The following is a 25521-nucleotide window of genomic DNA, read 5'->3' as shown; positions in this document are numbered from 1 at the left end:
TGGGCTGCTACCTGTGTGGGTCCCACCATTTTTTGCCCTTTCCTCCTTGCGGCCCGGTGCGGCGCCCCATCTGTGCATCGGGACCAGTCCTCGAAGGAGGGCATCGGCGACGGCGACGACTCGGCGCCGGCATCGGAGAAGTCGGAGAAGGCAGGGGAGGACGACGCGGACGAGGAAAGCGAGCAGCAGAAGCTGCTCTCCTTGGAAACGAGGTGGTCCATGTACTCCTCGTCCTCTTCCTCAGCTTCACTCTGCAGCAGGAGCAGCTTCCCGTCATCGGCGCTACCGGTGAGGCCGCCGCCGAGGTCGGCGCCGTCCTCCAGGCACATGAGGGAGAAGGAGCAGCTGGCCGAGCCGTCTTCCTCTGCCTCCCCCATTATCAGTTCGTTGTCTCCACCACCCCTCGTTTCTTCTCACGCCGGCCGCCGGAAATGCAAGCTCGGAGGAGGTGGGAGCCGACCAAGTGGCTGCCGCTCGAGCCGAGCACCCTCTATTTAAGTGCCTCTCTCTTTCACTGCTCCCTCACTTCAATCACTCGTCGACATTTTTCCTTCTCAATGACCTCGAGGCACTTGTTGTTCCGGCGCCGAGTGAGCTTTTGCATTTTCTTGATAGAATCCCGGTGGCGAGGCGGTACACGGGCCACCCGGCGGGCCTGACGCTGCTGCAGCGGATGGGCGTGGGGCGGCTCCTGGCGGTCCCCGCGATGGGGGCGGCGGCGCTGGTGGAGACGTGGCGGCTGCGGCGCGTGCGGGCCGGCGGGAACCTGAGCATCGGGTGGCAGCTGCCCCAGTTCGTGATCCTGGCCTGCTCCGACGTGTTCTGCGGCATCGCGCAGCTGGAGTTCTTCTACGCGGAGGCGCCGGCGTCCATGCGCAGCCTGTGCTCGGCGTTCCAGTTCCTGGCCATGTCGCTGGCGTACTACGTGAACACGCTGGTGGTCTCGGTGGTGGCGGCGGCGACGACGGCCTACGTGCGGCCCGGGTGGCTCCCCGCGGAGCTGAACGACGGCCACCTCGACTACTACTTCTGGATGTGGACGGGCATCCGCGCGGTGAACTACGCCGTACGCCGTGTACACGGCGTTCGCCAAGCGCTACACGCTCAAGGCCGAACGGAATCTGACCAACAAAGCAACCCCACGCGTGGACGCCGAGCGGGCGGCGGCGCCGGACGGTGGCGGTGGCGCGCGCATCGGCGGTGGGCTCGAACGGGCAGGGGAGGGGAAAGAGAATATGACAGGTTGGGCTCGGTTGTCAGGTTAAGGCCGTGTTTGGTTGTGATGGTGAAAAAATTTGGTGAATCTTTTTTGCACCTTTGACTACTAATTATTAGTATTAAATAAAGTCTAATTATAAAATCATTTCCAAAACCTTGGGTACTGTAGCAAGTTGTACCTTATGAGGGCTTTGACCGTGCGATTAGAGAAAGATTTGACCTTGGTTACTGTAGTATTACTGTATCTAATCATGGATTAATTAGACTCATTAGATTCGACGCGCAAAGTTGCAGCTATCTGTGAAAAGATTTTGCAAACAGACTTCGTTTCGTACATCATGCATAGAAGATTCTCTTTGCATCTACAGTAACCAAACACGGCCTAAAAATGGAAGCTTGTTTACTCAGTCTTGCCGGAGTGGAGCCTCATGTTTAGATGTTTATGTGAGTAAAATTTAAAAGTGGTTTTTAAATGGACATTTGTTCACTCAAATTTAGCAGTCCTACTGAGTTGCTCTTAACTTTTACTGGAGTAGTAGTTCTCTGATGATCAGAGTGCTGACGATAATGAAGTCGTAAGATTTCGTGTTATGATAATTGAGCGAAAGCTAAATTGTGGAGCGGGCGCTGACGGATCGCAGTGGCATTTCATCTCGACCGTTGGGTGCCACATCGAAGGGTCGCTGTCGCAATAAGAGTAGCACTAGTAAGTGCAGGAGCAAAATGGCCGGTACTAGTCGCTCTCTAGAGAGGCCCCCGAATCTGGGTAATTGACCAATTAATACGGATCTTGGATCATACTGCTTGCTAGGCTCGCTGCAGGTAGCTGTACTACATCATAAATCTTTTTTTTTTCAGAAACACATTTCTTTGGTATATGGTCCCTTTATTTTATCTTGTATGGGCCAGTTTCACAGGGACAAGCCATACGATCGATTTGAAAAAAAAAAAGACCGATGTTCTCAGGCTGATCTTGTGTGCTTCTCGTGTTAATGACAGCAGATTCTCCAATCGCAGTGATGATCTTGCTCTGGATTGTTCTTCTCTCTCGGCTTTTCAGACATTGTAACCAAAAGACAGCGAAAAGGAAAAGAACTCCAATTCCAGTAGCTCCTCTGCTGAGATCAAAGGTTTTCCCCTCACAGTATTTCCCTGCTACGGAAAAACATTTATCCGACTCTGACAGTACGAATCGCCCATTCAGAAGTAAGAACCTCCTCCATGGGCCCCCAGTGGTCGCCTCCGCCGCATATGCCAGGATCCGCATGAAGGGCTAAATGAAATCTATTTGTAAAATATTTTTAGAGATGGGTGTAACTTTTCGCGACGTATCTAATGACGGTAATTAATTCATAATTAGCTATAGTGATGCTACAGTAATCATCCTCTAATTACGCGGTCAAAGATCTCATTAAATTCGTCAGGGTTTCTAGCATAGGGTTTTGAAGTTGATTTTGTAAACTGACTTTATTTAATACAGTAATTAGCGGTTAAAGTATTACTATTTCTAGAATTCTAGAAACCAAACAAGCCAACTGCTCGCTGATAATCAAACCACCAGAAGCTCTGCGTGCTTCATCACCTTGCATATGCTCTCCAGGACATCCGTGGGGCTAACGTCTCCCACGACGGTCACCTTCTTGCTCTCCAGCTCCACCTTTAAGGACACAACTCCTGCGTACCAGAGACGAATTCAGAATCCTTGCTTGCTTGCTTGCAATCGATCGTGTAGTAGTGCTACAAGCTAGACGAAGAAGATGAGCTGTGGTGTACGTGGGTCCTGCCGTGCAGTGCTCTGCTCGTCACCTACCTTGCAGCTTGGAGACCTGCTTCTCGACCTTCCTCGCGCAGCCATGGCAGTGCATGGACACCTTCAGCGCCACGGTCTGAGCAGTTCAACGAACGAGCACGATTATTAGTAATAATCATGTGAGAGGAGAATGGAATGAAATAGGCAACACCAGAAAACTAAATGCTTCCAGTGATCGGACCACCTTTGGCTCCACATGCAGGGCTAGCGCTTTGGTTGTGTCACCGGGATCGGTGACCGGCACGATCTGACGATCTAGGTGGCTCCTCAGCAAGCCGCTCCTCTCGCCGCTGTCCTCGTCTTCTTCCTGCAAACCACCTGAAGCGGAGGAACGAGGGAACCAGCGAGAAACTCTCTTGAAACTGAAACCTCTTGCAGCCATTCTGGGGGCCTCTCCCCGCAGGCTGAAACTGCAAGACGTTTGTTTGGCCAGAGGTGTCACAATATAAAGTCACTTGTTTATATAGGCAACAGGCAACCTACAAGGATATTCACACAGCCAGTGCCAATGCTTCTTCGTTGTTAGTGTTGCTTTTTATTTCATAACAACTTATAGTGTTCTAGAACCTTTGTAGTCTCCGATAGTGTTCTTGGGAGGTCAACCACCGGAGACTACAAAGGTTCTTATTAGAAGCTCAACGGCAGATCCATCAGCTCAACCACTTTGATGGTTGAAACAACCTGCTCTTCAGCAGCCTCTCCTGGATCTTCCATGCTGGGTGACCTATAGAACATTAACATGCTAGGCAAGAAAGCTGGCACTAACACGATGTGTGAAAACAGATGTGAGTGCATTGCGTGCCATCTAAAAAGTCAAACACTTCACGAGTAATCATCAGGAGGTGATTTCCCTCAACCATCACGAAAAACTGTGGCAAGCAAGGCATGATATCATTGGACACATCTCTACGCTATTGTGATGTATTAGCATCCCTAAAAATGCATCAACGCTACTCGCTCCATCCTGAAATATAGGACATTTTGGTTTGTGCTAAGTCAAACTGTTCTATGTTTGACCAAATTTATAGAAAAGAATAATAATAGTTTGAAGATAAAATGAGAATAATTATATCCATTATGATATATATTTTCATAATTTCCTCATTTGATGTGTTAGATGTTAATATTTTTCTCTATAAATTTCATCAAACTTAGACTAGTTTGACTTAAGACAAAAAAAATAACTTACATTTCATGACAGAAGGAGTACACTATAGTTTTGTAACCACAGCCAACGCCCAGCAAACATGCCCGAGAGGCCGAAACAATACCAGTTCTAGTCGTCCACCACTATCACCACAGACGATCACTCAGGTGTTGAATCAAACCGGTTCATCTCTGATTCTTGAAAGGTACCATGCAGCGCAGCTCATCCGACCATTACATAATAGAAATGCTACAATGACAATGTAAAACCATAGCCCTGGTAAATGGGAAAGGACGGGCAGGTACCTGATTGGTTTTTCAAGCAGATAGCCAAAAAATAACATCCATGTGAACACATGCAACAAAATTAACTGGACATACTCATTCGAGCTGGAAATAGTTGCAAACCGCACCCACATTTCAACATATTCCAAATGATACAAACTGCGGCAATAAAGCTACTCGGTCTTAGCAACCACTATAAGAGGACCGGTACACCAGAGTAGACTGACACCCATGGGAGTCACTAACAAGATGTACTTTTGAAAAACTCAACTTTATCAACCAACGCAAATCATTATTTCAAGCTCTCTTCAACAACCACCCACATCTTCATAACCAGCCAACGAATATGACATTTCGAGATGCATCACAACCGAGCCACACCTAAAATAATCATGATGCCATCAGTTGCACTGTTGCCAAAACTGAAATCACACTTTGTAGTAGGGATCTTGGGAGGGAAATACTTACTACAGTTCCAAGTAACGAATGACACCCCTGCTCTGCTGTGAAGTGACCCTATCAGATAACTCCAGCATGAACAGGCATACGACCTGGCAGATGAACAGCTAGTCTCAGGCACAGAGTACATCCAACTGTTGGAAAATGCAATCATTTCTCAAATGCTAGTCGAAATTATACATCAGAATGTTTACAGAATATGGCACTAAAGTTGATTTAGACATAATTGTAGCAGAGTAGCTTCATTTGGAAAATACATATCATTTTAGCTTCTCTACACAACTTCTCCCTCCAAATACTAGAAGCTGTGTGGTGTGTGTGATGATGTCGTATTTCAAACTAGGAGCAGTGAATTGCAAACATCATATGCATTCTTCTTTTATGCATTATGTACACTTGCTTATGCATTCAAAGATGTCTAAAAGTAGGACATTACCTAACATAATTTACGATGCCAAAGCCACCCAAAGTGCTCCAATAAAAACTGGAGATCACAAAGGGCCTAAATAGGGCCTGCGGAACACATAAGCAACAGATAAGTTTGAACACAAAGAAAATGAAGTCAATAGGAGATATCAGAAACAATATGTAACTAACCACAGGCAGCTTATTCAGATGCAGTTCACCTTACAAGGTGCATCACTGACTGAAGTTCATCTCTGAGTATCTGCGGTACAAAAGTGTATATTATGCATAAGCTTGTTGACAAACCAAACACCAATGTGATTTGCAAGTAAAGAAAAGTCAAAGAATATCTTACCGCCTAGGCTTGTTCTGGCGCTGATCAAGCTCCTCATTCCCAATATCTGCAGTTCAAGTTAGACAAATATTAGTGAAGCAGCTGACAAATTGTAGCATGAGTTAGTGCTTTATTTTCAATGCATAATAAAGATGAAGTACAACTCACCGTTTCGAGGAGGAGATTTAGACCCTCTATTAGCACTAGATTCCCTGTAGGAGTAATAAAGACTTAGCACCCTTTGTTAAGAGAACATTTTTAAATGATGCAATAAAAACATGGCCCAATGGGTCAATACAAGCAGAGTAGCAGACAATGGGGCAGAGGGGTGCAAATGTATGAGCACTACAAGCAGCTTTCACCTAAAGCATGTACATTGCAACTGAACGAACTACTTTACATAAGAGAACATTTTTCAAGCTCCCATCAGGAATAAAAATGTATATACATCCCCAAATGCTTGTGTGAATGACCCATTAACCACAATTGAAATGCTCTAATAACCCGTTTTATTTTACACAAGGTGGCGTAATTTGTATGGCTAATTGGATTGCCACACGGACTAACAATTACATAAATTGTATGGCTAGCTGGATCAAGCTTTATTATTTCACCTGGATGGAACTGGCGATGATGTCTGTCCTGAAGGTCTGGAGTAAAAACTCGGATCAAGGGCTATATAAGGCGGATATGATCCCCCAAAAGCACCAGCAGCACCAGCCAATAATGGCAACCTGTACCAATTTTAAATAAGCATTGTAAGGCACAACAAAAAGAAAATGCAGAAATAGGAGGGCCAATCCCCACCAACATATTAAGTCACAGAAGAAAAATTCTGGTGCGTAAACTCATAACAGTTTAAGTACTTGTAGAATACAGAGAGGTTTAAGATCTTCTATAACAAGATGAAAAGGAAACATGAAATTGTATCCTTGCATTTGACAAATAAAGTAATAAACTAACATTGTTGAGCAAGCGAGGTATTGATCCCATTCGTATTATCTAAGTGCATGAAAATGAAAGCATTCTTACAAGTTGAAGAAAAGAAATGTATGTTAGGCCAATAAAAATTAAAAGTAATGTGAAACAAGACATATGCATCCACGTGATTTTAGTGCAAATACTGCTGTTGCCTACATTTTGTTGTCTTTCAATCCATGCAGTTAACATTACTACCAGTAATACATGAATACACAAATAATATTTGCAGGCACAACAGAGAAAATAGAATTTATAGAAAGAAATGAATATACCATGCCATTTCGTTGTTTCCCATCCCCATCTGCTGCTGAGCTACATAGCCAGGGAGGGCCATACCAACAGTAGGAACTCCAAGACCACCAGGATGCTGACCCCCGAATTGCATCACTGCATTACAGGAGACGAAATAGGAAATGAATCAGTTCAAGTGATTATCAGAAAACTGAAAATAATAATCAAAACACTAAAGGAAAGTAAGGTAAACTGAATGATGAAAGAGGCAAACCTGGCAGCAGAGCTGGAGTGCCTGGAAAGTTTTGGTCGCCCTGGGAAAGACCAGCAGCCCCAATAACTTGGGTGCTACCATACATAAATGAACCCATCCCGGTTTCCTGGTTATTGGCTTTTACCACAGCAGAAGGTGCCTTCGAATTATTCTGACTAGGGTATGAACCATTCTCACCACTTTCTGCTGATTTAACAGGTAGATGCTGAGCAGCTGGTGATGAATTGCTAGTCCGATTGTTCAATGACTGAGATGGGACCCTCGCTGCAGATTGATTTGGCATTTGACCTGATTTCGGGTGCATCACTGGTGCGTGACTTTGCATTTGCGTAGAAATCCTTGGCATTTGGTGAAGTGATGAAGTGGTCTGATTATTTGGTGAAATTCCGGCATTTGAATTGCCCCCTGAAGCCCTGGCAATAGGTGATTGGCCAGGATTAGCTGATGATGATGTGAATCCGGAATTCAATGATGCCATTGGCGCTCTTCCAGGTGATGACCTAACAGGACCATCAGCATGAAACCTATCACGTCCACCATAATCCATAGCTGTTCTCCCTCTGACCATTGGACCAGATTGTAGCTTTGAGCTATCATCCATCTTCATGGAAGAAGGAAGGACCTTATTGGAACCTCCTGTTTGTATGTCCCTCCTTTGAGCTGGTACAGGAAAATCTTGATTGGATGCACCAGAGGGATAAAAAGGCGGTGATGCAGAATTCAGGCTTGAATTGATGACATTCTTTTTAGGAGGGGCAGCCTCTGCCTTTGCATGTGAAACTTGACCAGAATCTCTGGCAGCTGAAGCATTTGGAGCAGGTTCTCGAAATCTTGCTGCTCTGAACAAGCAATGAGAAAACTATGTAAGAGAAATTTACAGGAAAAGGTGCAGTAATGACCAGAAATATTTATGTCCCAAGATACTTATTATCACTCACTGTTTTCGCTGGGATCCAACAACCTCTCTGCTGTTCCTTGCAACAGCTTCATAGCGTCGAGGACCTCTCCCTCTAACTACCTTTGGGGGGTGGTTTTGGGTGTTTCCATCTTCATGGAAATTGCGGGTCTTTCCACCTCTAGGGAAACCACAACCACCACCTCTTGCTTTACCTCGACCACCACGGCCTCTAAAACGACCTCTTGACATTCGCTGATCCTACAATACAAAGATTTTGCATCGTTGAGATTTTTTGGTGGCAAAATATGTGCTTGGTTTTGTGCACTAAAGGTCATAAGCAATTACTTCATAGCGATCATCTTGCAAGTTCATCTCCTCAAATCTGTCGTGCACCCAAGCTTGATCATCTTTAGCATCCCATAACTTCCTCCCACCAAACATTCGTCTGTTTATAGAGCCATAGAGCAAAAAAGAAAATAAAACATTAAATATTGCCATTATTACCCACTGGCAGGTCGCATTATGACAAAGCCAGCACGCATAAGAAAATTGACTTAATAGAAATCACAGGACTGAATTTGTCACAAGCTTGAAAGTAGTGGTAAATAACGCTGTCAATGCCACTTGCCAGCCTAAGAGTTGATGAAAACCACCACAAAGCACAAATAAACTCAGAACACTCCACAGTCTGTCACTCTGAAACGCACCTCTGATTGTTATGAACAATTGATTATTCATAGGACATACGTAACATCTAACATCAGCAGTATTGCTCCCCAAAAGGCTAAACTAAGTGCTAACAAAGTAGAAGATTGTTGCAACTGCCCACCAACCATAATGAGAGACAAATGTCTTCACATCATCCATTAAGCTATTATAGTATAGTCCTTGGTTTGCAATTCTCCCTCCATTGGTAAATATATGATGTTTCATTGTTTTGGGCAACAAGACTATCTTCAATGTGGAACCCTGACCATTACTTTATATATGAAACCAGTATTAAATATCTTAATATCTTTCACAACAAATACAATGATCATGTCTTCGCGTGATCAATACAAATAGTTTTTCTTTAATCAGTGATCAATAGGCTTCACTGCACACTTTCTAGGGTGTCACAAATTATTAGCATAGGGAGAGCTGTTTTTCTCCCTGGCCCTTAGCTCTTCACCAATGTTCAAAAAGTGTTAGGATAGAGAATCATATGGGGCCCGGGCGCAGCCTAGCAGACTCCATTTAGAACAGTGCTACTATGACCTTCTTCAAAATGTAAGTGCATATTTCAAAAAGCACTTTGTGTTGACGTTCAGGCACAATGCTCAGGTGCTAGGCTGAGCAGTGCTGTTACACCTAGAATCTAGGCACCACCTTCTGAAACAGAGTGCATATGAACAAAGCTGTGATTATGGCAGACAATATTCGATATCCTCAGCTATAGAATTCTGCTTTCTACTTCGACTATGTCAAGAAAAGCTGTAACATTTTTAATGGACCGTTTTCATGCTCAACAAAAGCCTTGTTTTGTCGGAACTGCTGGTGATATCAACCCAATAGGCCAATATTATCCCCTAAGTTTACACAATTACACTAGTGTCCCCCATCCCTGGCTCCCCTTAACCTATTGCCATTTGCCTTGATAAAAATTATTCACCATTGAGTTCAGTGCCAAAATTTTGGTAAGGCTCTATTCAATTTGGCACTATCATCCATTTTAGGAGCCGGATTTGACAGACACTTGAGCAGACAATTTGGTTGCCTCGATTTCGACAATGCCAGACACAGAACTAAGAGGCCCTAAACCTCTGGCCCTATAAAATCAAAAGTAAACAATTGTGATTCTACAGAAAGTATGAGCTAGAACTGACTGTGTAGTTTTAAGGAAGCTATACACACCTGCGTCGGCCACGGTTCTCCTCCTGAAACCGGTCATCATGCATGTAGAAGGCACCGGAAGTGGGCACTGCGAACGGCTCCTGCTCCTTCTCCTCCCCCTCGCCCTTGGCCTCCCCCTCCGCAAGTCCCTCCTCCCCAGCCACGCCATCCTCCCCGCGTGACTCCTGACCGCCGCCGCCGCCATCCTCCATGGGTGGTGCCGCGCGCCCTTCGTACTCCTCGAACCCCTCTCCCACCTCCTCCTCTTCCTCGTCGTAGTACTCCTCGTCCTCCTCGTCCACCTCGTCGTCGTACGCCTCGGGCGCCCCCTGGCCGTCGTCGTCCTGGTCTGGCCCGATCCGCGCCCTGGGCCTCCCGTCCTCGGACCCCTCGTCGTCGCTGGCCTCCCGGCGCCGCATCGTCGGTAGCGGCGCCTCGTCGGGGTCGCTCACGTACTCCTCGTCCTCCTCCACCTCACCCGCCCCCGCAGCAGCGTCCGGCTCCGGCGTGAGCGGCGCCGCGGGGGGCTTCTCAACCGGGGCGGCGTCGGCGGAGGCATCGGCAGCGGCAGCGGGAGCGGGAGCGGCGGCGGCGGGCGGCTGCTCCGTCTGCGCATCCGAGGCCGGCGGGTCGGCCATAGCGAACCCTAGATTTGGCCGCGGTGAGGTGTGGTGAGGATTTTTTCCCCCTCGTGCGCTGCGGTTTTGGCTTTGAGAGAGTTCGAATCGAAGGGTAGGGGAGAGGAGGGGGAACCGGATCCCGCTGCAGTTACCTCCCCTGCAGTTGGGTCACTGCCACGTGGGTTCCACGCGTGCAGGCTCCACACGCAGTGACTCATCTGTACGGTGCCAACTGCAGCGGAGCCTCGTCCGGGAGGAGCAGGGGACAACGTGGGGCTCGTGGAACGGAACGGGATGGGTGGGGTTGAGCCGTTGAGGCGGACGGGCGCGTGGAACGGGTACGGCACGGGGACGCGATTCTAGGTAGGGTTTTCTAGTCCAGGCAAATGGAGGCTTTTGCCGCTTGGACAAGCCTCCTAGATGGCCATGCAGCTCGAAGCCCACGGGCCCGGCCCAAGGACGGTGATTTTGGCCCGGCCCAAGTACGGCCCGACCCGATCCAAACCGTGCCCGGGCTAGCCCGGTCCGCTACCCGTGTCCGGGCTTGGGCCGCACTGTAACACCCCGGTGTTAATTTTAACACTAATAGCGTGCTTAATCGCCAAGTAAGGTTAATCACCGTCATTAGCGCTAATCGAGTTTGCATAGTAACTTTCGTTTTAGCCGTGTTCGGATGTGTTTTTCTCTTTGATCCGAGTCTCAAATCAACTTTCGCCCAAAACGAAAGTTGTAGCTCTTCTTTTGCTCTACAACTTTTATTTTGGCCAAATTTCAAGTTGTTATACGAAATTTGGAGTTTCAACTCGTCAAACTCGAATCAATTTCAGTCAAACGAGCTCCACTGTTTTTCCCCTGTACATCCACTGTGCTCGCCGCGACCGATCGCCGGCGACTCCACGCGTCGCGCGCCAGCGATCCTCGCCCTCCGTGCGCGTGGCTTATCCATCCGCGTGCCCTGGAGGCTTCTCGTCCCCTCCCCATCGTCTTCTCCCTCGATCTCACGCCGAGCAAGCGAGCAGAGCAGCTCGAGCCGCCGCCGAGCTCTGCGCTGACCATCTCTCGCCACCCGCCTCGATTCGTCGCGCCCAGAGCCGCGCAGCCTTGCCCTCCACCTCCTCCGCCCCATCCCGTGCCCGATTGAGCTGCTCCACGGCCGAATCGGCTTACGCAGACCGCCGGCCGCCATTGCCGCTCCGCCGGAGCTTCGCCCCTCCGTCGAGCCCGCTCTCCCAGACCTCCTCCGCCCAAATCGAGTGCGCGGTGAGCTTCCCCGCACTCTCCTCCACTTCCCCCACCTTTTTCCCCTTGGCCCCTTGCGCTACCGACGCCGGAGCGTCGCCGCGCCGCCGTGGCCGCTCGGCCTCCGCCGCGTGCGCGTCGCGGATCGCCCCTGCGAGGGGCCCTGCAGCTCTGCCGCGCGCCCCATCGCCGCCGGCCACCCTGGTCGCAGGCCCGCTCCTCCGCGCCGTCGCCCTGCCCCGCGCCGGCGAGAACGCCGCGCGCCACGCCATGCGCGCCCCTGCGCTGCCGCAGGCTGCGCCACACGCGGGCCCTGTCGCGCCGCCGCAGGCGCCGGCCCCGCCGGGGTGCCCTGCCTGCGGGCCGGCCAGGCCACGCCGCCGGCAGACCGCGGGCCAGCGCCAACGCCGTCGCTGCCGCCGTGCCTGGCTGCGCGCCAGCCATGGCGTGCAAGGGCCGAGCCAGCAAAGCAGGGGAGCTGGGGGATGGGCTCCCACTTACATGTGGGGCCCGCCTGTCAGCCCCCTTTTTCTTTTATTTTTGTTATCCAGAAATTATTTATTTTAGCTGAAAGCTATGAAAATGTGTAGAAAAATATAGAAAAATGCGAAAAATGCAAACTAAATTTTATTGGGTTGCTTAGATCGAGATCTTCAGAGGAAAAATACTCATAAATGGGAAATGTCACTTTTGCCCTGCTAAAATTTAGTTTATGTTTAAACTAGTTTATTTAATACCGGTTGTTCTATTGCTCTAAAAAGTTATGGTAAATTACTCTTTGTATGTGTAGTCCACTGGAAAATTTTTAGGTGCATGGCTTATGTGCATGTGTGTGGATCTATTCTTGTTTAATTTCTTTTCTAGAGTTAAAATAAATACTTTCGATCGTCTATAAATGTTGGAAAATTTATGTGGCATGCTGTATCAAAATCTTGTTATTTTGGATAAATTCTTGTTGCTAGATCATATCTGCAAGTCAAATCCTTGTTTTTAATTTGCTCCTAACTACACTTTTCTTTTATAATTCTGGTTATTTGATTATTATTTCATGCATGTGTAACCTCAGCAAAGCAGACTTCTGTTTTAATCCATGCTACCCTAAGCAAGTTTAGTAGTTGTTGTTTTGAAGGAAACACTTCAGGCTAAAACGAGTTGAACTTCTGAACCGCATGGCATTGCATCGTTTTGAAATGCATCACATCATAAGCACTCATGCATCGCACTGTGTCCTAATTGTTGCATGGCATTCTTTTTTATACGTGTAGACGCCACGAACGACGCCGCCTACGAGCTGATCGCCGAGCCATCTAGGAGCCGCAAGCGGGAGAGCAGCAGGAGGACGTAGTTGAGCCCACTTCAGAAGAAGTTGCTAACCCCGCTGACCTGCAAGGCAAGCCCCGGAGCATAACCCTTACTTTCAGTATCAAATGTTTATCTAAGTATTTGTGCATTTACGTTTATAGGAGTTGTATGAAACCCTAGTATGCATGTTTTTCCATAGGTACCGATGAGTCTCTACTAGTGTGTAGGTTGTTAGTACAGCAATGCTTAAATAGGATTCGGTAGAAGTCGAGTGATTCCTGTCACTCGCGTGTTTTAAGTCCTTGTCTAATGGCAAAGTTACTGAAGGATGAACCAAGGAGGAAAAGAGAAATGGAGACAGGGCGGGAATGAGTTGGAGTATGGATATGGAATAGAGGAGGAAGTGAACTTCCGCCTGTGTTGATTGAGGACCGTACCTTTGTTGGCCCTGATGACTAAGGATTGAACAGTACTAACCACATGCCGGGAGTAGGAGGTAGTCGAAACCGGTAATCTCATTACTTGAGTCACAACGATACTTTGAATCACGACTTGCTACTCTGGGAGTGGGATGATGGCGGGTGTTGTAGTCGCCCTCGAGTCCACTGGGTGTTCGCCGTGTGGGGCTCCTCACCCGGGTTTCGGCAGGTGTGATTCAGATGTCGGGGTGATGAAAGGAACAGTTGACGTGTGTGGCCCGACGCGGTTGCATGTGTCGTGTGAGTTAGGTCCACCTTGCAAGGTTAAATCGGATTGATTCGCCGTCTCTCTCGGTTAAGAGAACCTTGGTCACTGCGTCATATCGTAGTAAGAAGTGGAATAAGCATTGAAAGGTGAAGATGGAATGTTGTTTCTGTTGTTTTGAAGAATTAATCTGATCTATCATGTGTGCTCTAGATACTTAAGGAAATCTAGTGGTGTTCGATATATTAAACTTGAGCTAAAATATTGAAAGCAAGGATTCACTACTAGCGGCATTTCAGCAAAACAAACCCCAGAGCCAAAAGCCTGCATGTCTAGGAGTCGGCTAAGTATATACCATAGTTAGGTAAGCCTTGCTGGGTATTAGAATACTCAGGGTTGTTGTTGTAACCCTTCTGAGCAGGTTGTGTTCCCGCTGACTTCGAGAAGGTATGTGCGTCCGGGATTGGACATCCACTTCCTCCGGGTTGGACCGTCGAGTGGGCCCCGTCTTTCTCGTGAAGATCGGGCAGGTTGGCATCACATCGGTGGGCAGGATGTGGAGCTCACCTTGTATCGTCGTCGTGGTTATCGTATAGTATTTCGAACTCGGTTTAAAACTTCCGCTGTGTTTTTGAACTCTGTCGTTTGTACTTAAAGTTTTTATGTAAAACCTGTGTTGTAAATCAATTTGAAGATTTCTGTATGCTTGTATCACCTGTGCTCGTCTTCGTACGGGTCTACTAGTGCAATTGTGATCCTGGAGTACAGTAGTTTAATCGGGATTTACCCGACAGCTTGTCAGATTACACCGTTTTAAGTGCACAGTAACTTGATTAAGTATTAAGATGATAGTTAGCGCACTTAAGCCGGTTTAATTTGGGCGGTGCTGCTATAGCACCCCCTACCCGTGGGCCGGCACGCCCGGCACGGATGTTGAAGGCCGGCCCGTAGGCGGCCCGTTAACTTCCACAGCCCAGCCCACACACACAGAACACAGCGCGGCGCCTCCCACACACACCGCCCCGACCGGCCGACCCTCACAGCCCAACCCTAACTCATCCGTCATCCTCAGACCCCGACCCCAATTCCCCACCAGCCCCAACCCGGCAAGCCCCCAACCGGCCAACCCCCGGCTCCCCCCGTCGTTTCGCTCACCTGACCTCCCAGACTCCCACTCCCAGTACTCGGCAGCACACCAGGCGCAGCTGAAGCGGAGCAGTCGCGGCGGCGGCGGCTGCCGAGCTGCCCGGAGCCGCGCCGAGCCGGACCGCGTACGCGGCGGCGTCCGAGCGGCCCGGAGGCCGGAGCCGCGCCGAGGCGGACCGCGTACGCGGCGGCGGCCGAGCGGCCCAGAGGCCGGAGCTCCTCCAGCGACGGCGGCGGCGCATGGACCTCCCCGCAGCGGATCCGGCGGCGACGCAGCGGATCCAACCTCCCCGGCGGCGGCGCATGGTGGCGGTCTCGGATTGGACCTCCCCGGCAGTGGATCCGGCGATGGCGCATGCTGGCGGCGCATGGTGGCAGGTCCGCCGCTCCGAGCTACACGCTCGCCGCCTCCTGCGGCGCGACGCCCCCATCGTGGGCCACGGGCGGCCCGAGCCCGACAAGCAGACCGGGCTCCGCTGGCTGGCCCGGCACGAAAAAGGCCCGTGGGCTCGTGCCGGGGCCGTCACCCCAGCCCGTGGACTGGCCCGCTAAGGGATAGGGCCGGGCCAGGCACGGCCCGGAGATGATCGGGCCAGGGCGGACCCGGGCTCGGGCCGGGCCGGGCCGGGCCGCCCGAATGGACATCTATACAAGGCTCCGGCTAAGGGCTATTGAAAAACATCAAGTCGGTTCAAGAAATACTATGGATATTAATAAATGTTGGCAAGCAATATCGATCACCAAGTTGAACTTATTTTACTTAACAACTTTTATAGTCATAATCTCTCTAACAAGCGTTTGTTGTTTAATGATCTATCATCCAATGCATTGTTATCGCACACCATTGTGGAATTAAAATAATTTCGTGACTATAACCTATGATCATGTTCGGCTGGGCACACAAGTGGCTGGGCTGGAGCATGTTCCTTGCTGCCCGCCAAGGCTGTAGTCGCTGCTTCCATTTATCAGCCGGCTCCAGTAGCAGTTTAAGACCAGGCGCTATGTCTAACCGAATGGGACATATCTTTTTTCATTTTTCCTTTGCGTATATATGATAATCATAATCATGCACACGTAAACATATTGTTATTATGCTCTTCACTCTCTCAATGTTTCTTGACGTCATTTATTTCCTTAAGCTACATACTACGTCTTGCTTACGTCAGTATCCAGTCAGTATCCAGTTTCTGACCTTTATTCATCTTCTACGCAAGCAATTTAGAGTGAGTAGGGATGAAAGTGATTGGGAAAACCCTCTAACACATTTTGTTATTTATTTGTCTGGAATAGGAATCGAAAAAGCCAACGGGGAAACTAAAAGCGGATATGCGGAATGTCGGAATCGATAACTCAAATGGGCAACGCCGACATGTATAACCACTTTAAACATTCGTCTGAACATAATTGGTACAACGATGTATGGTATATAATAAGTAGATAGTACACATATAAATACATGATAATGAGAAATTTAAATTGGACGACTCTACGTGTATATAAAATTTAACAAATTATTTTATTAGTTCTATTTTAATTAATCAAAGAAATACATGTAAACAAGAAATATTTTTAGAAAGAATTAGAAAAGAAAAAATAATAAACAGAACATGGATGACCGCAACAACAACACTTCATCACCCCTTTTATATCAGAAACATAAGTTTCCATTAGCAAGCGGCTCTAGGTTTGTCCCTGGAGCTATAAGTGTGATGCCTCCCCATCCTACTCTTTAGTTTAGCCTCACATTGTCACCTTTACCGCCACCGCAAATCGCGCCACCGCTCCACGACGCCGCGACGACTCCAAGCGCCATTAATGGCCGTCCTCGGAGCTCGCTAGCCGGCCACCTGCCGCGCCCTCTCCACCACCTCTCCCAGCCTATAAGTAGCACCTTCGCGCCGCTCTTAGCCACTACCACCGCCTCCGCCACCGCGTGCCTTCCTTCCCAGCCCGCAGCGCCGCCGCCACGGTCGCCTCTACTGCTCGCCACCTGCCGCCGTGGGCCGACCTCCTCGCTCCATCCCAGCCCAAGGTGAGGAGAGCAGCAGGGTGCCCTCGCTTCCCTCGCCATTTCCCCCTAGCCCTAGCCGCCACCGGGACCTTGCAGCACCGCCGCCGCACCAGCCAGGGCCGGCCGCCGCCCGCTGCCGTGGCGCCACCTCTACGGGCCGCCGCCCCTCAAATTGAGTAGGGGAATTGATTCCCCGTACGCCCCTCCTCCTTTCCCCCTCCTTCCTGGCCGCCGCAAGCCCCCAAGGCCGCCGGCGCCCTGCGCCCTCCCTCCTCTGTTCTGCGCGTGAGGAGGAAGAAGGAGGGCACATTTGCCAAAACCCCCTCCCCTTCCCTCTATTCTTTAAAGAACCCTTCCACTCTCTTGACCTTTTTCAAAAGAAACCCTTTCTTTTATTTTTATTTGAAACCAACCCCCCACCATATGAAAACATTTACAAATAAGCTGCTGCCCCTTTCTAGTATGCCCCAGATATTTTTGGAAATTACAACCAAGCCCTTCTCTTCCGGCAATAATTACAAAGAGGCCCCTGAACCCTGGGTTAACCCCTAACCACTCCTTTAACTCGTCATTTCATGCGCCAAACAATCTCCGATCAACCTGAAACTTTACCACGCCATTTCTATTATAATTTTGGCCATGCTATTAGAAAACCGCCCAAAAATATTACTCCTATCTCCATATCTCAATTGTTTCCGATTCGAGCTCAATGATAAAACTTTTATTTCTTTTTCTTGATTTTGTGTTTGTTTTTATGCGTCGTAGATCACGGTGTGAACGAGGGAGAACCCGTCGATGAGTAGTACTGCGAGCAAGTGAACGAGGACCAGTTCCGTGACCCCCGAACCCGAAGGACAGTACCTCGATCAGGACTTCCCGGAAGGCTTTGAAGACGGCAAGTTCAATTCCACCCTTTGTTGCATATTTTGTCCTAGTTTTTATAAACACAACCTATTGGCCTGTTTTATAAAATCGCATATGTTTTGACTGCTGAAAACATGGTTGGATAGCCACCCCTTGATTTATTATGACCATTCCTTGACACCTAGATTAATGTCTGAATATGATTTATTCTATTTGGATGTTAATCGCTGCTAGAACGCTTAGGACTTTAAATACGGTACCACTTATTTTATAAAAAGAAAATGTGTGAGTGCGTGTGGGAAGGGAAAATGTGGAATTTTCGAAAGATGAGTTTAGACGGGATGGATGGCACTTCTGTGTGATGTGCCAAATGGTGTGCTCATACCTGTGTGGTAGGGCAAGGAAGGGAGATATTCATCTTGTCACAATTAAGGACCGAGTTGGTGTGCCATCTTGCCTAACTCCACTATCGTGCAAACCACTCGACCGTTGTATGGGCAACGGCTTAGCATAAACCCCACTAGTTAGTCTGATAGCCATCAGGAGAGCTGAGAGCAACAGGTGACCAAAGAAAAGGGATAAGCTTTTTGTGACTTAGGCCCCGGTTAAACCTCGGTGATAGGTCGATGACCCCTTGGTGGATCCCGGGGTGGTTAGTCAGGTCTAGCTAAGGTGGGTAATGACTTTGTTGGGATCTGCACCGACACTAAAGTGATCGTGCTGTGGTACCACGCTTGTGGGTAAAGTTGCACACCTCTGCAGAGTTAAAACCTATTCGAATAGTCGTGCCCACGGTACTGGGCGAGTTACGGTTTGGTCACACAACTGTGTTTCTTCTGGGAATGTATGAGTTGGCGTGTGTTGTTTTGGAAAAGTGTCCGGCAGCTGTGCCGTGTGCTACGGCGGATGAGGAGTCCGGTAGCAACTTAAAACTGGGATCCCGTGAGGATCAACCTTACGTGTTACTCAGTGAAAGATGATGGCTTTTGAAAACCCTTTCTTTCAAATAAACCCCTGCATAAAAATTAGTTTTTTACAAATTAAACCCTAGCTTTATCCTTGGTTTATCCTGTGCATTATATTTTGTTTATACCCCCTCCGTGGGTGTGGTTGGAGTTGCTGAGTACGTTTGTACTCACCCCATTCTTAATTCTTAATTTTTACAGAGGAAGATCCAGACTTCGTTTCCAAAGACATTGAGTAGAGGTTCCGTCCTGCACCCAACCTTGCCTGTGGATAGGGTCACCCGCAGGAGGTTCCGTGTGGCGCAAGACTCTGATGGCCCCCTCTTCGTAGTTAATATTGTTGTGTGGGTGTTAGTTGTTATCCTCGCGATAGTGGCGCTTCACTGCCCACTTCCGCGTAGAGTTGTACGGTGATGTACCATCTGATGTAATAAAAGTGTTATCAGCCTCCTGAGACTGATATTGTATCACTTTTAAGTTTTCTCTTATGAGGGGACACTTCACCTGAAGGGGGAGGCGTTCGAGCAGGCCATGGATGCAGTGGCAAACCTCAAGGGCGTGCGCCTGCGCGTGGCGAACATCGCGGCCGCCATGCTCTACCTCGCCAGCACTGAAGGAGGTGCGCGGTCGAGCGCTGCCCCTACCATCGCCGTCCCGGGCCGCCGCCGCCGTATCAGGCCGCCGACGAGCGCTGCCCCCGCCCTCGCCGCCCCTCGCCGCCGTCGAGCACAGCCCCCACCCCCGCTGTCTCTAGGCGCCGCTGAGCGCCGGCCTCGCCGTGCAGGGCCGCCGTCAAGCGCGCACCTGCATGGAGGAGGCCGCACACAATTTGGGCGCCCTCGCCGCGGCGGCCGTCTCGCAGGCGAGGCGCATCGGGGGAGCGAGAGGAGAGTTGGGGAAGAAGATAAGAAAATGAGTATGACATGTGGGTCCATAGACATAGTAACATATAAAGAGTGCAGTTTTAAAAAATCTGTTGGTTTACTCAAACTATATGAAGTCTTCTATCTTTTTAAAAAACTTGTGAAATTTTAAATTTAGCTAAGATTATAGAAGAGCTCTTGGAGATGCTCTTATGGCCCATGATCAGGCATATTTCTTTCTGTCGACCAGGGGCAGGCCTGCGCCGAGACAAAAAAAAAAAAGAAACAAATAGCCCATGAGCCCAAAACCCAACAAGATTGCTTTCACGTTCGGGAACAAACGGCGGCGGCACGATTGCTGCATGTTATTGTTGTGTACTGTGGTATTAAGCTAAGAAGAAGCCTCGGCTTTTCTGACCGAGAAAATCCCCGAACACGGTCCTCAGGCCGACCTGAGCCGGCTCTTAACCAGTGCTTTGGCACACAGGACCGGCGAGAGGATTTTTTAACCACAACCTGAAATTCGCTCCCACGGGGATTCAAACTCAGGACTTGTGGAGTGCCGCTCGAGTGTATTAACCGCTAGGCTAAGCACCCTTTGGACTCATGTCACGTTGCCTCGGCAGAAACGCGGAGACGGGCCCTGAAGCGACGATCACGCCGGAACCATGAGCTGCCGCCCCGTCTCGGCACACGCCACCGCCACTGGCGCCGGGCGAAGCTAGAAATTTTCAGCACCGGAGTCGACGTGTAGTATTCTTGATTTTCTATGACATCATTTGGTATAGACAACAGTGATTTAAAGGGGATTTGCCATTAGTCGTCGGGGTCGGCGGACCCCGTGGCCGGCTGCAGCTCCGCCCCCACCGGCGAAGCCTCGCATCACATCCACGTTGTCTCCTCGGAGGCTCTCACACCGAGATCGCCCTCTCCCGTCCCGGCCGGCCTCGCGCGCGCAGTGCTGGCAGGAGCCCGTCCCGCGCCGCCGCCGGACAATATAAGCATCCGGCACCCAGCTGCCACGCTCGGGCGATATCAACAACCCGTCCGTCTTGCCCGCGGCCGGCGTGAGGTCTCGATCGACCAGCGCCGGAGGCGCGCGCCTGCAAGCGATGGGGGTCGGCGGAGGCACGGCCGCGCTCCTCGCCGTCGCGGTCGCGGTCGCCGTGGCGTCCTCGCCCGCGGGCGGATGGACGGCGGCGGCGGCGGCGGCGGAGGAGGAGGACTACCAGGGCGCGCGGCCGCCCTGCTTCCACGCGTGCTTCGACCAGTGCGTGCCGCGCGACGAGTTCTGGTTCTGCCAGCTCTCCTGCTACCACCGGTGCGCCGGTGCCGGCTACCCGGCGTTCGTCCGGGTATCCCCCGGCCGGCATCCGGGCTGCGAGCAGTCGTGCGCGCTCTCCCTGTGCGGCCAGCTCCGGCCCGGAAGCAAGGTGATGGCCGCGTGCCGGGACACCTGCCGCAAGAGCTACGCGGTGGCGGCGTGCAGGGGCGGCGGCGCGTGACCGCCGCCCCCGCGCTGTATTGTAGAATCCGACACGAATAGGATGAAACCAATCTTAGACGACGACCCGGTCATGTCGTCGCAATGCAGCAGCATCGAGCTTCACGCGCGTTTCAGTGATACGGACGTGTTCCGCGACCTGTGCGCACGCTGGCGACTATCAGAATTGCTTGATTGCTACTGCCTACTAAGACCACGTTCGTTCTGCTCTGCTGCTGGCAGATGTGTAAACATCCTAAGTGATGCTGTCTTCCGTGATCTTAGTAGCCCTGTGATTTGGTTTCTGGTGCACCAAATTTGTTATGTACAAATCGTCTCTATTCCTGCAGGTCCCATATATAAAGGGTCTACCTGTAGGTGTCCTTGGCCCCAAACTATCATTGGCCTAGCCGGGATTAGTGGTAACACGTTCAGGTGGGGGATTCATCGCCCCCCAAGTGACACGAAGGGGTAAACTAACCTCAGTAAGGCATAGCGGAGGGCGGGATAAAAACAAGTACTAATGCTCAAAAGTATTAAAATTTAACACTAGTTAATTCAAACTGGAGTAGGAATAGGCAAAACTTTAGCGAAACTCAAAAACTTTAGCAATAGTATGAGTGGTAATTGATGCTAAAGTTTAGCATTTAACTTTAGCCCATCCAACACACCTTTACATCAGTAATGCTATTATTTTTAAGCCAGCTAATGTTGCACCACGAAGGATAATGGATGAACAAGATCTAGTGGGTCCATCAACTATCGAGGGAGTCCGAAACCCTCAACCGAAATCAACTTTTAGAACCACGAGTTTTGCACCTTCGGCGGTTTCTATGACGATTTAGACTACATGGCACAGAACTTCATAGTTTTGACCAATATGTTGTCGAATCCAATTGCCTTGGGCCAATTTCAGGAAAAAAGCATGGGGAAAAAAATCAAAGAAGTCCAATTTTTAACTTTTAACTACAAAACGAGATAATAGAGAAAACATGCAAATTTGGCTCTTAGAGTGGTTTCAAATATGGTTTTGTACTTTTTAAAATTAAAATTCTGGTAGATCTAAAAAATCAAAACTAATTAATTTTAAATTAAAAAATATAAATCCAATACCAAGTTTTTTGAAAAATGTACCCTATCTGTTATGGCTCTACTTGAATCTTATTTATTACAAATAGTAAGATAATTATGTAGGTAGACCCAGGTACCTTCCTACCCATTGGGATCCCCATGTCTGGGTGGCCATCCTACTTGGCGACTCTGTTCAAACTACCCGTGGACAGGTACTCAGCTGGACGATGGAAGGGTCTTTTGCGGATCAGGATGGAGGCTCCAGCAAGACGCCTTAATTATTACTAGAGATCTTAACCGACCTTCTTCCTTATAACAACAGAAGAAATTTCATCTCATTCCATCCCAACTCCACGCTCATTGTAAATAGCACTAGAAACCCTAATTCCACACCGAACATAGGGTGTTACGCTCATTGCGACCTAAACCTGTCTAACCCTTGCGTCTTTGTATTACCATTAAGTTCTTGGCTCCGAGATCTCTCCCTCCTAAATTCTACCGCTGGGTACCCCCTGGTGGACTTGCTAGATAAGCAATCCGACAGATAACTATAAGCAAACAAATACTAGAAACATGAAAAATTAGATCCAAATAACCGATAAGTAGAGCACTAATAGAAAGGTTATATTTTGATAAAAATAAAAGCACCTATTTTGTATTTTTAATTTGAAATAAATTAATTTTGAATTTTTTAGTTGAATTTGATTTTTTTAAGTTTCACAAAATGAAAAGCACATGTGAAACCATCCAAAGTGCTAAATTTGCCCGGTTTCGGTGGTTGAGTGGTCCCCCAATATCCCGTTTTGTAGTCGGATGTTGGAAATCAAGCTTTCATGATAGTTTAAGGGTGTAAACTTAACTTTTCAAAAAACAAATTCAGCCCACATAATGCATAGAGAGAAAATAGAGTAAGGCATAGCGAGTATTATACCTGATCATAGGCTGCCCGAGATGACAAACACGACCCGCTGGAAAAATACGACCCGATAGTTGGGTCGAGCCGAAGAAAAAAATACTAGGTCTAGCGGGAATCACAAAGCACGTCATTCCGTACAGGTACTAGGTAATGCGGTTGAGAAGTGAGAGCAATGAAATAATTAGTGGCCTGACTTATTATAGAGTTAATTATTCAAAAAAGAGTCAATTAATTAATGTATAAAACATTTCACAATGTTTTCGCATGTTTCTTTTGTCATCATGTCAAGTGAATCAGCTCTAAGCTCACCCCGCTCGAACAGATTTCAATTCCTAATTTCCGTGCACGCACCCGCCGACCGCGCCGGCGAGCCGTGAGCCGGGCCGGGCGCCGGGGCCTCACGCTTCCGGCATGCACGGGGGTGACGCGTTGCGCTGTCGCTCTAAAGTCTAAACAGCACCGGCGGCATCTAGCACAGGCCTCGGTATATATATAGGCCGGACCTCCTGCAGGAGCGCCATGCAATCGCTTCCATTGGTCGAGAGCCCGCGCGCAGCAGCTCAGCTCAGCTCGCCTCCGGACGCGACCAACTAGACAGCGCGCGATGGTGGGCTACAGCGCGGCCGGCGTCGTCCTCCTGGCCGCGGCCGCGCTACTCGCCGCGGCGGCGAGGGCGGGGGACGCCGACCAGACGTGGAAGTGTTTCAGCTCGTGCTCGAAGGCTTGCCACGACGACGACGACCACGCTGCCCCCAAGGACGACGGCCCCTATGGGGACGTGGCCAACGTCTCCGTCGGCGCCGTCACCGGCGAGTGCAAGGGCGGGTGCCGGAGCGACGAGTGCTTCGAGGGCGTGCCGGCCATCGGCTACCACCAGTGCGTCTACACCGCTTGCCTCTCATATTCGTGGCGTATGTGCACAACTATCAAGATCCATCAAACAATTAAGCCTACTTCCTATGCTCATAATTTTTTTTATTGTACAGATAAAGAAGAGAAGAGGACGTGCTTGAAGCACTGTTGCCATAAATGCTTCCACCACCATACCCCTCCTGGGCCTGGCCCTGCCCCGAAGCCGCCGTCCCCGGAGCCACCATCTCCAACTCCACCTGGTCCCGCCCCCGAGCCGCCATCTCCGCCCGGTCCCGCTCCGGAGCCGCCATCTCCAACTCCACCTGAACCCGCACCGGAGCCGCCATCTCCACCTCCACCTGAGCCCGCACCGGAGCCGCCATCGCCATCTCCACCTGGACCCGCTGCGGAACCGCCATCTCCGACTCCACCTGGTCCCGCCCTAGAGCCGCCATCTCCGCCAAATTAAGCAGAAGACGTCTTGGATCTTTGCTTGGATGGGATTTCCTGTGTAGCTAGGCTTTTGTGGGTAGCAACTAGCAAGGCTTGCCATACTCTTTGTGGAGCGCTGAAAGCTAATCTATTGCTCCTTGCACACGTCGTACTTGACTGGTATCCATGCTTAGTTCTAAGATTTGATCACAAATGAGGAGTTTGTTCTCAAGAGTCGCTACTCGATTATTGTAACATCATTCCACAATTCTCATGCAAAAAGAAACAAATAAGACATGTGTGAGCATGGAAAAAAAAATGCTAGATGGCGCTCCAGATCTCTTGGAGGCACCTATGAGATTGGGATATTGAGATTGACGTAGTTACATCAGATGCGTAGTTACCATTGAACGTATCACAACCGGAAACTGCGAGTTCGCCGTGTACCTCAATGTTTGCCGTGTGCTTTTCCTCGGGCACACGGTGAACAGAACTTTTGCCGTGCGCCGAGAACTAAACACACGGCGAACAGAAAGCACACGGCGAATCAAGACTTCGCCGTGTGCACCAGGCCCGACACACGGCGAATCAAGATTTCGCCGTGTGCCCATCAGACAGCCCACGGCGAAATGAGCTCCACATTAACGGCCATTCGCTGCAGCTCAACGACGTCAGCATTCGCCGTGTGCCCACAACCCAGCACACGATGAACCTTCATCTTTGTCGTGTGCCTTGGGGCAGCACACAGCGAAGTCATGGCCCCGTTAACCGATCCCAACGGCCGTGGACGTCGTCGCCTTTGCCGTGTGCTGGAGTTAGGCACACGGCAAATGTAAGGGTTTGCCGTGTGCTGCTTCTAGGCACACGGCAAAGAAGAATGTTCGCCGTGTGCTGAGCCTTTTGCACACGGCAAAATAAAAGGAACTGGTCGAATCCTCTAAGCAAGGCCATGAATACAAATATTATGGATAATCATTTACAAATTATATGAAATTGAAACGTGAACTAAAAATTATGAAAATTGTCATGAACTCATGTCATCATATATCGAGTCTCTAGTAAAAATTTGGTTGGATTATTCACTTGTTTCACAAACACTGCTTATAAACTGCGGTTTCTCCGCAAAAGATCCATATACCTTGAAAGGTTTTAGTTACGTG

At 49.4% G+C, this 25521-nt stretch overlaps 3 protein-coding genes across 6 annotated transcripts; 1 reads left to right on the top strand and 2 right to left on the bottom strand.

Annotated features, from left to right (window-relative positions):
- Nucleotides 1-2094: 2094 nt before the first annotated feature.
- LOC120672776 (protein SODIUM POTASSIUM ROOT DEFECTIVE 2-like) lies at nt 2095-3592 on the bottom strand. Of its 2 annotated transcripts, XM_039953350.1 has the most exons (4): nt 3213-3589; nt 3029-3104; nt 2801-2892; nt 2095-2370 (listed from the first exon to the last, which is right to left on the bottom strand). In XM_039953350.1, exons 1-4 carry the CDS (start codon nt 3408-3410, stop codon nt 2275-2277), a joined length of 462 nt encoding a protein of 153 aa, XP_039809284.1. In that variant the 5' UTR covers nt 3411-3589; the 3' UTR covers nt 2095-2274. The 2 variants fall into 2 exon arrangements, with proteins under 2 accessions (XP_039809284.1, XP_039809285.1); XM_039953351.1 differs by lacking the exon at nt 2095-2370 and having other exon boundaries at nt 2654-2892; nt 3213-3592.
- A 911-nt stretch (nt 3593-4503) lies between these two features.
- Nucleotides 4504-10631, bottom strand: LOC120672775 (protein MLN51 homolog). 3 transcript variants are annotated; one of them, XM_039953348.1, is made up of 12 exons: nt 9935-10551; nt 8387-8486; nt 8082-8299; nt 7144-7982; nt 6911-7025; nt 6272-6391; nt 5826-5869; nt 5679-5724; nt 5516-5585; nt 5355-5431; nt 4928-5052; nt 4504-4840 (listed from the first exon to the last, which is right to left on the bottom strand). In XM_039953348.1, exons 1-9 carry the CDS (start codon nt 10549-10551, stop codon nt 5558-5560), a joined length of 2127 nt encoding a protein of 708 aa, XP_039809282.1. In that variant the 3' UTR covers nt 4504-4840; nt 4928-5052; nt 5355-5431; nt 5516-5557. The 3 variants fall into 3 exon arrangements, with proteins under 3 accessions (XP_039809282.1, XP_039809281.1, XP_039809283.1); XM_039953347.1 differs by having other exon boundaries at nt 4513-4840; nt 4928-5010; nt 9935-10631; XM_039953349.1 differs by lacking the exons at nt 4504-4840; nt 4928-5052 and adding an exon at nt 5108-5257.
- A 12989-nt stretch (nt 10632-23620) lies between these two features.
- Nucleotides 23621-24665, top strand: LOC120672774 (protein TsetseEP-like). Its single transcript, XM_039953346.1, has 2 exons — nt 23621-23988; nt 24064-24665. The coding sequence occupies exons 1-2, from the start codon at nt 23682-23684 to the stop codon at nt 24396-24398; spliced, it is 642 nt and encodes a 213-aa protein (XP_039809280.1). The 5' UTR covers nt 23621-23681; the 3' UTR covers nt 24399-24665.
- The last annotated feature ends 856 nt before the right edge of the window (nt 24666-25521 follow it).

The sequence above is a fragment of the Panicum virgatum genome, chromosome 5N (genome assembly GCF_016808335.1).
Source record: "Panicum virgatum strain AP13 chromosome 5N, P.virgatum_v5, whole genome shotgun sequence".
Classification (NCBI taxonomy): Eukaryota; Viridiplantae; Streptophyta; class Magnoliopsida; order Poales; family Poaceae; genus Panicum; species Panicum virgatum.
Note: the sequence above shows the minus strand (reverse complement) of the source record. Positions and strands in the feature narration are given on the sequence as shown.

Excerpts from the sequence above, each read along its gene's own strand:
- LOC120672776 (XM_039953350.1), bottom strand. The coding sequence starts at position 3,410 with ATGGCTGCAAGAGGTTTCAGTTTCAAGAGAGTTTCTCGCTGGTTCCCT. Across the intron at positions 3,105-3,212 it reads CCCTGCATGTGGAGCCAAAG|ACCGTGGCGCTGAAGGTGTC; the intron begins GTGGTCCGATCA and ends TGAACTGCTCAG. Across the intron at positions 2,371-2,800 it reads TCCTGGAGAGCATATGCAAG|GGAAATACTGTGAGGGGAAA; the intron begins GTGATGAAGCAC and ends TTTCCGTAGCAG.
- LOC120672775 (XM_039953347.1), bottom strand. The coding sequence starts at position 10,551 with ATGGCCGACCCGCCGGCCTCGGATGCGCAGACGGAGCAGCCGCCCGCC. Across the intron at positions 8,300-8,386 it reads TGCAAGATGATCGCTATGAA|GATCAGCGAATGTCAAGAGG; the intron begins GTAATTGCTTAT and ends TTTGTATTGTAG. Across the intron at positions 7,983-8,081 it reads GTTGGATCCCAGCGAAAACA|AGCAGCAAGATTTCGAGAAC; the intron begins GTGAGTGATAAT and ends TTGCTTGTTCAG.
- LOC120672774 (XM_039953346.1), top strand. The coding sequence starts at position 23,682 with ATGGTGGGCTACAGCGCGGCCGGCGTCGTCCTCCTGGCCGCGGCCGCG. Across the intron at positions 23,989-24,063 it reads TTGCCTCTCATATTCGTGGC|ATAAAGAAGAGAAGAGGACG; the intron begins GTATGTGCACAA and ends TTTATTGTACAG.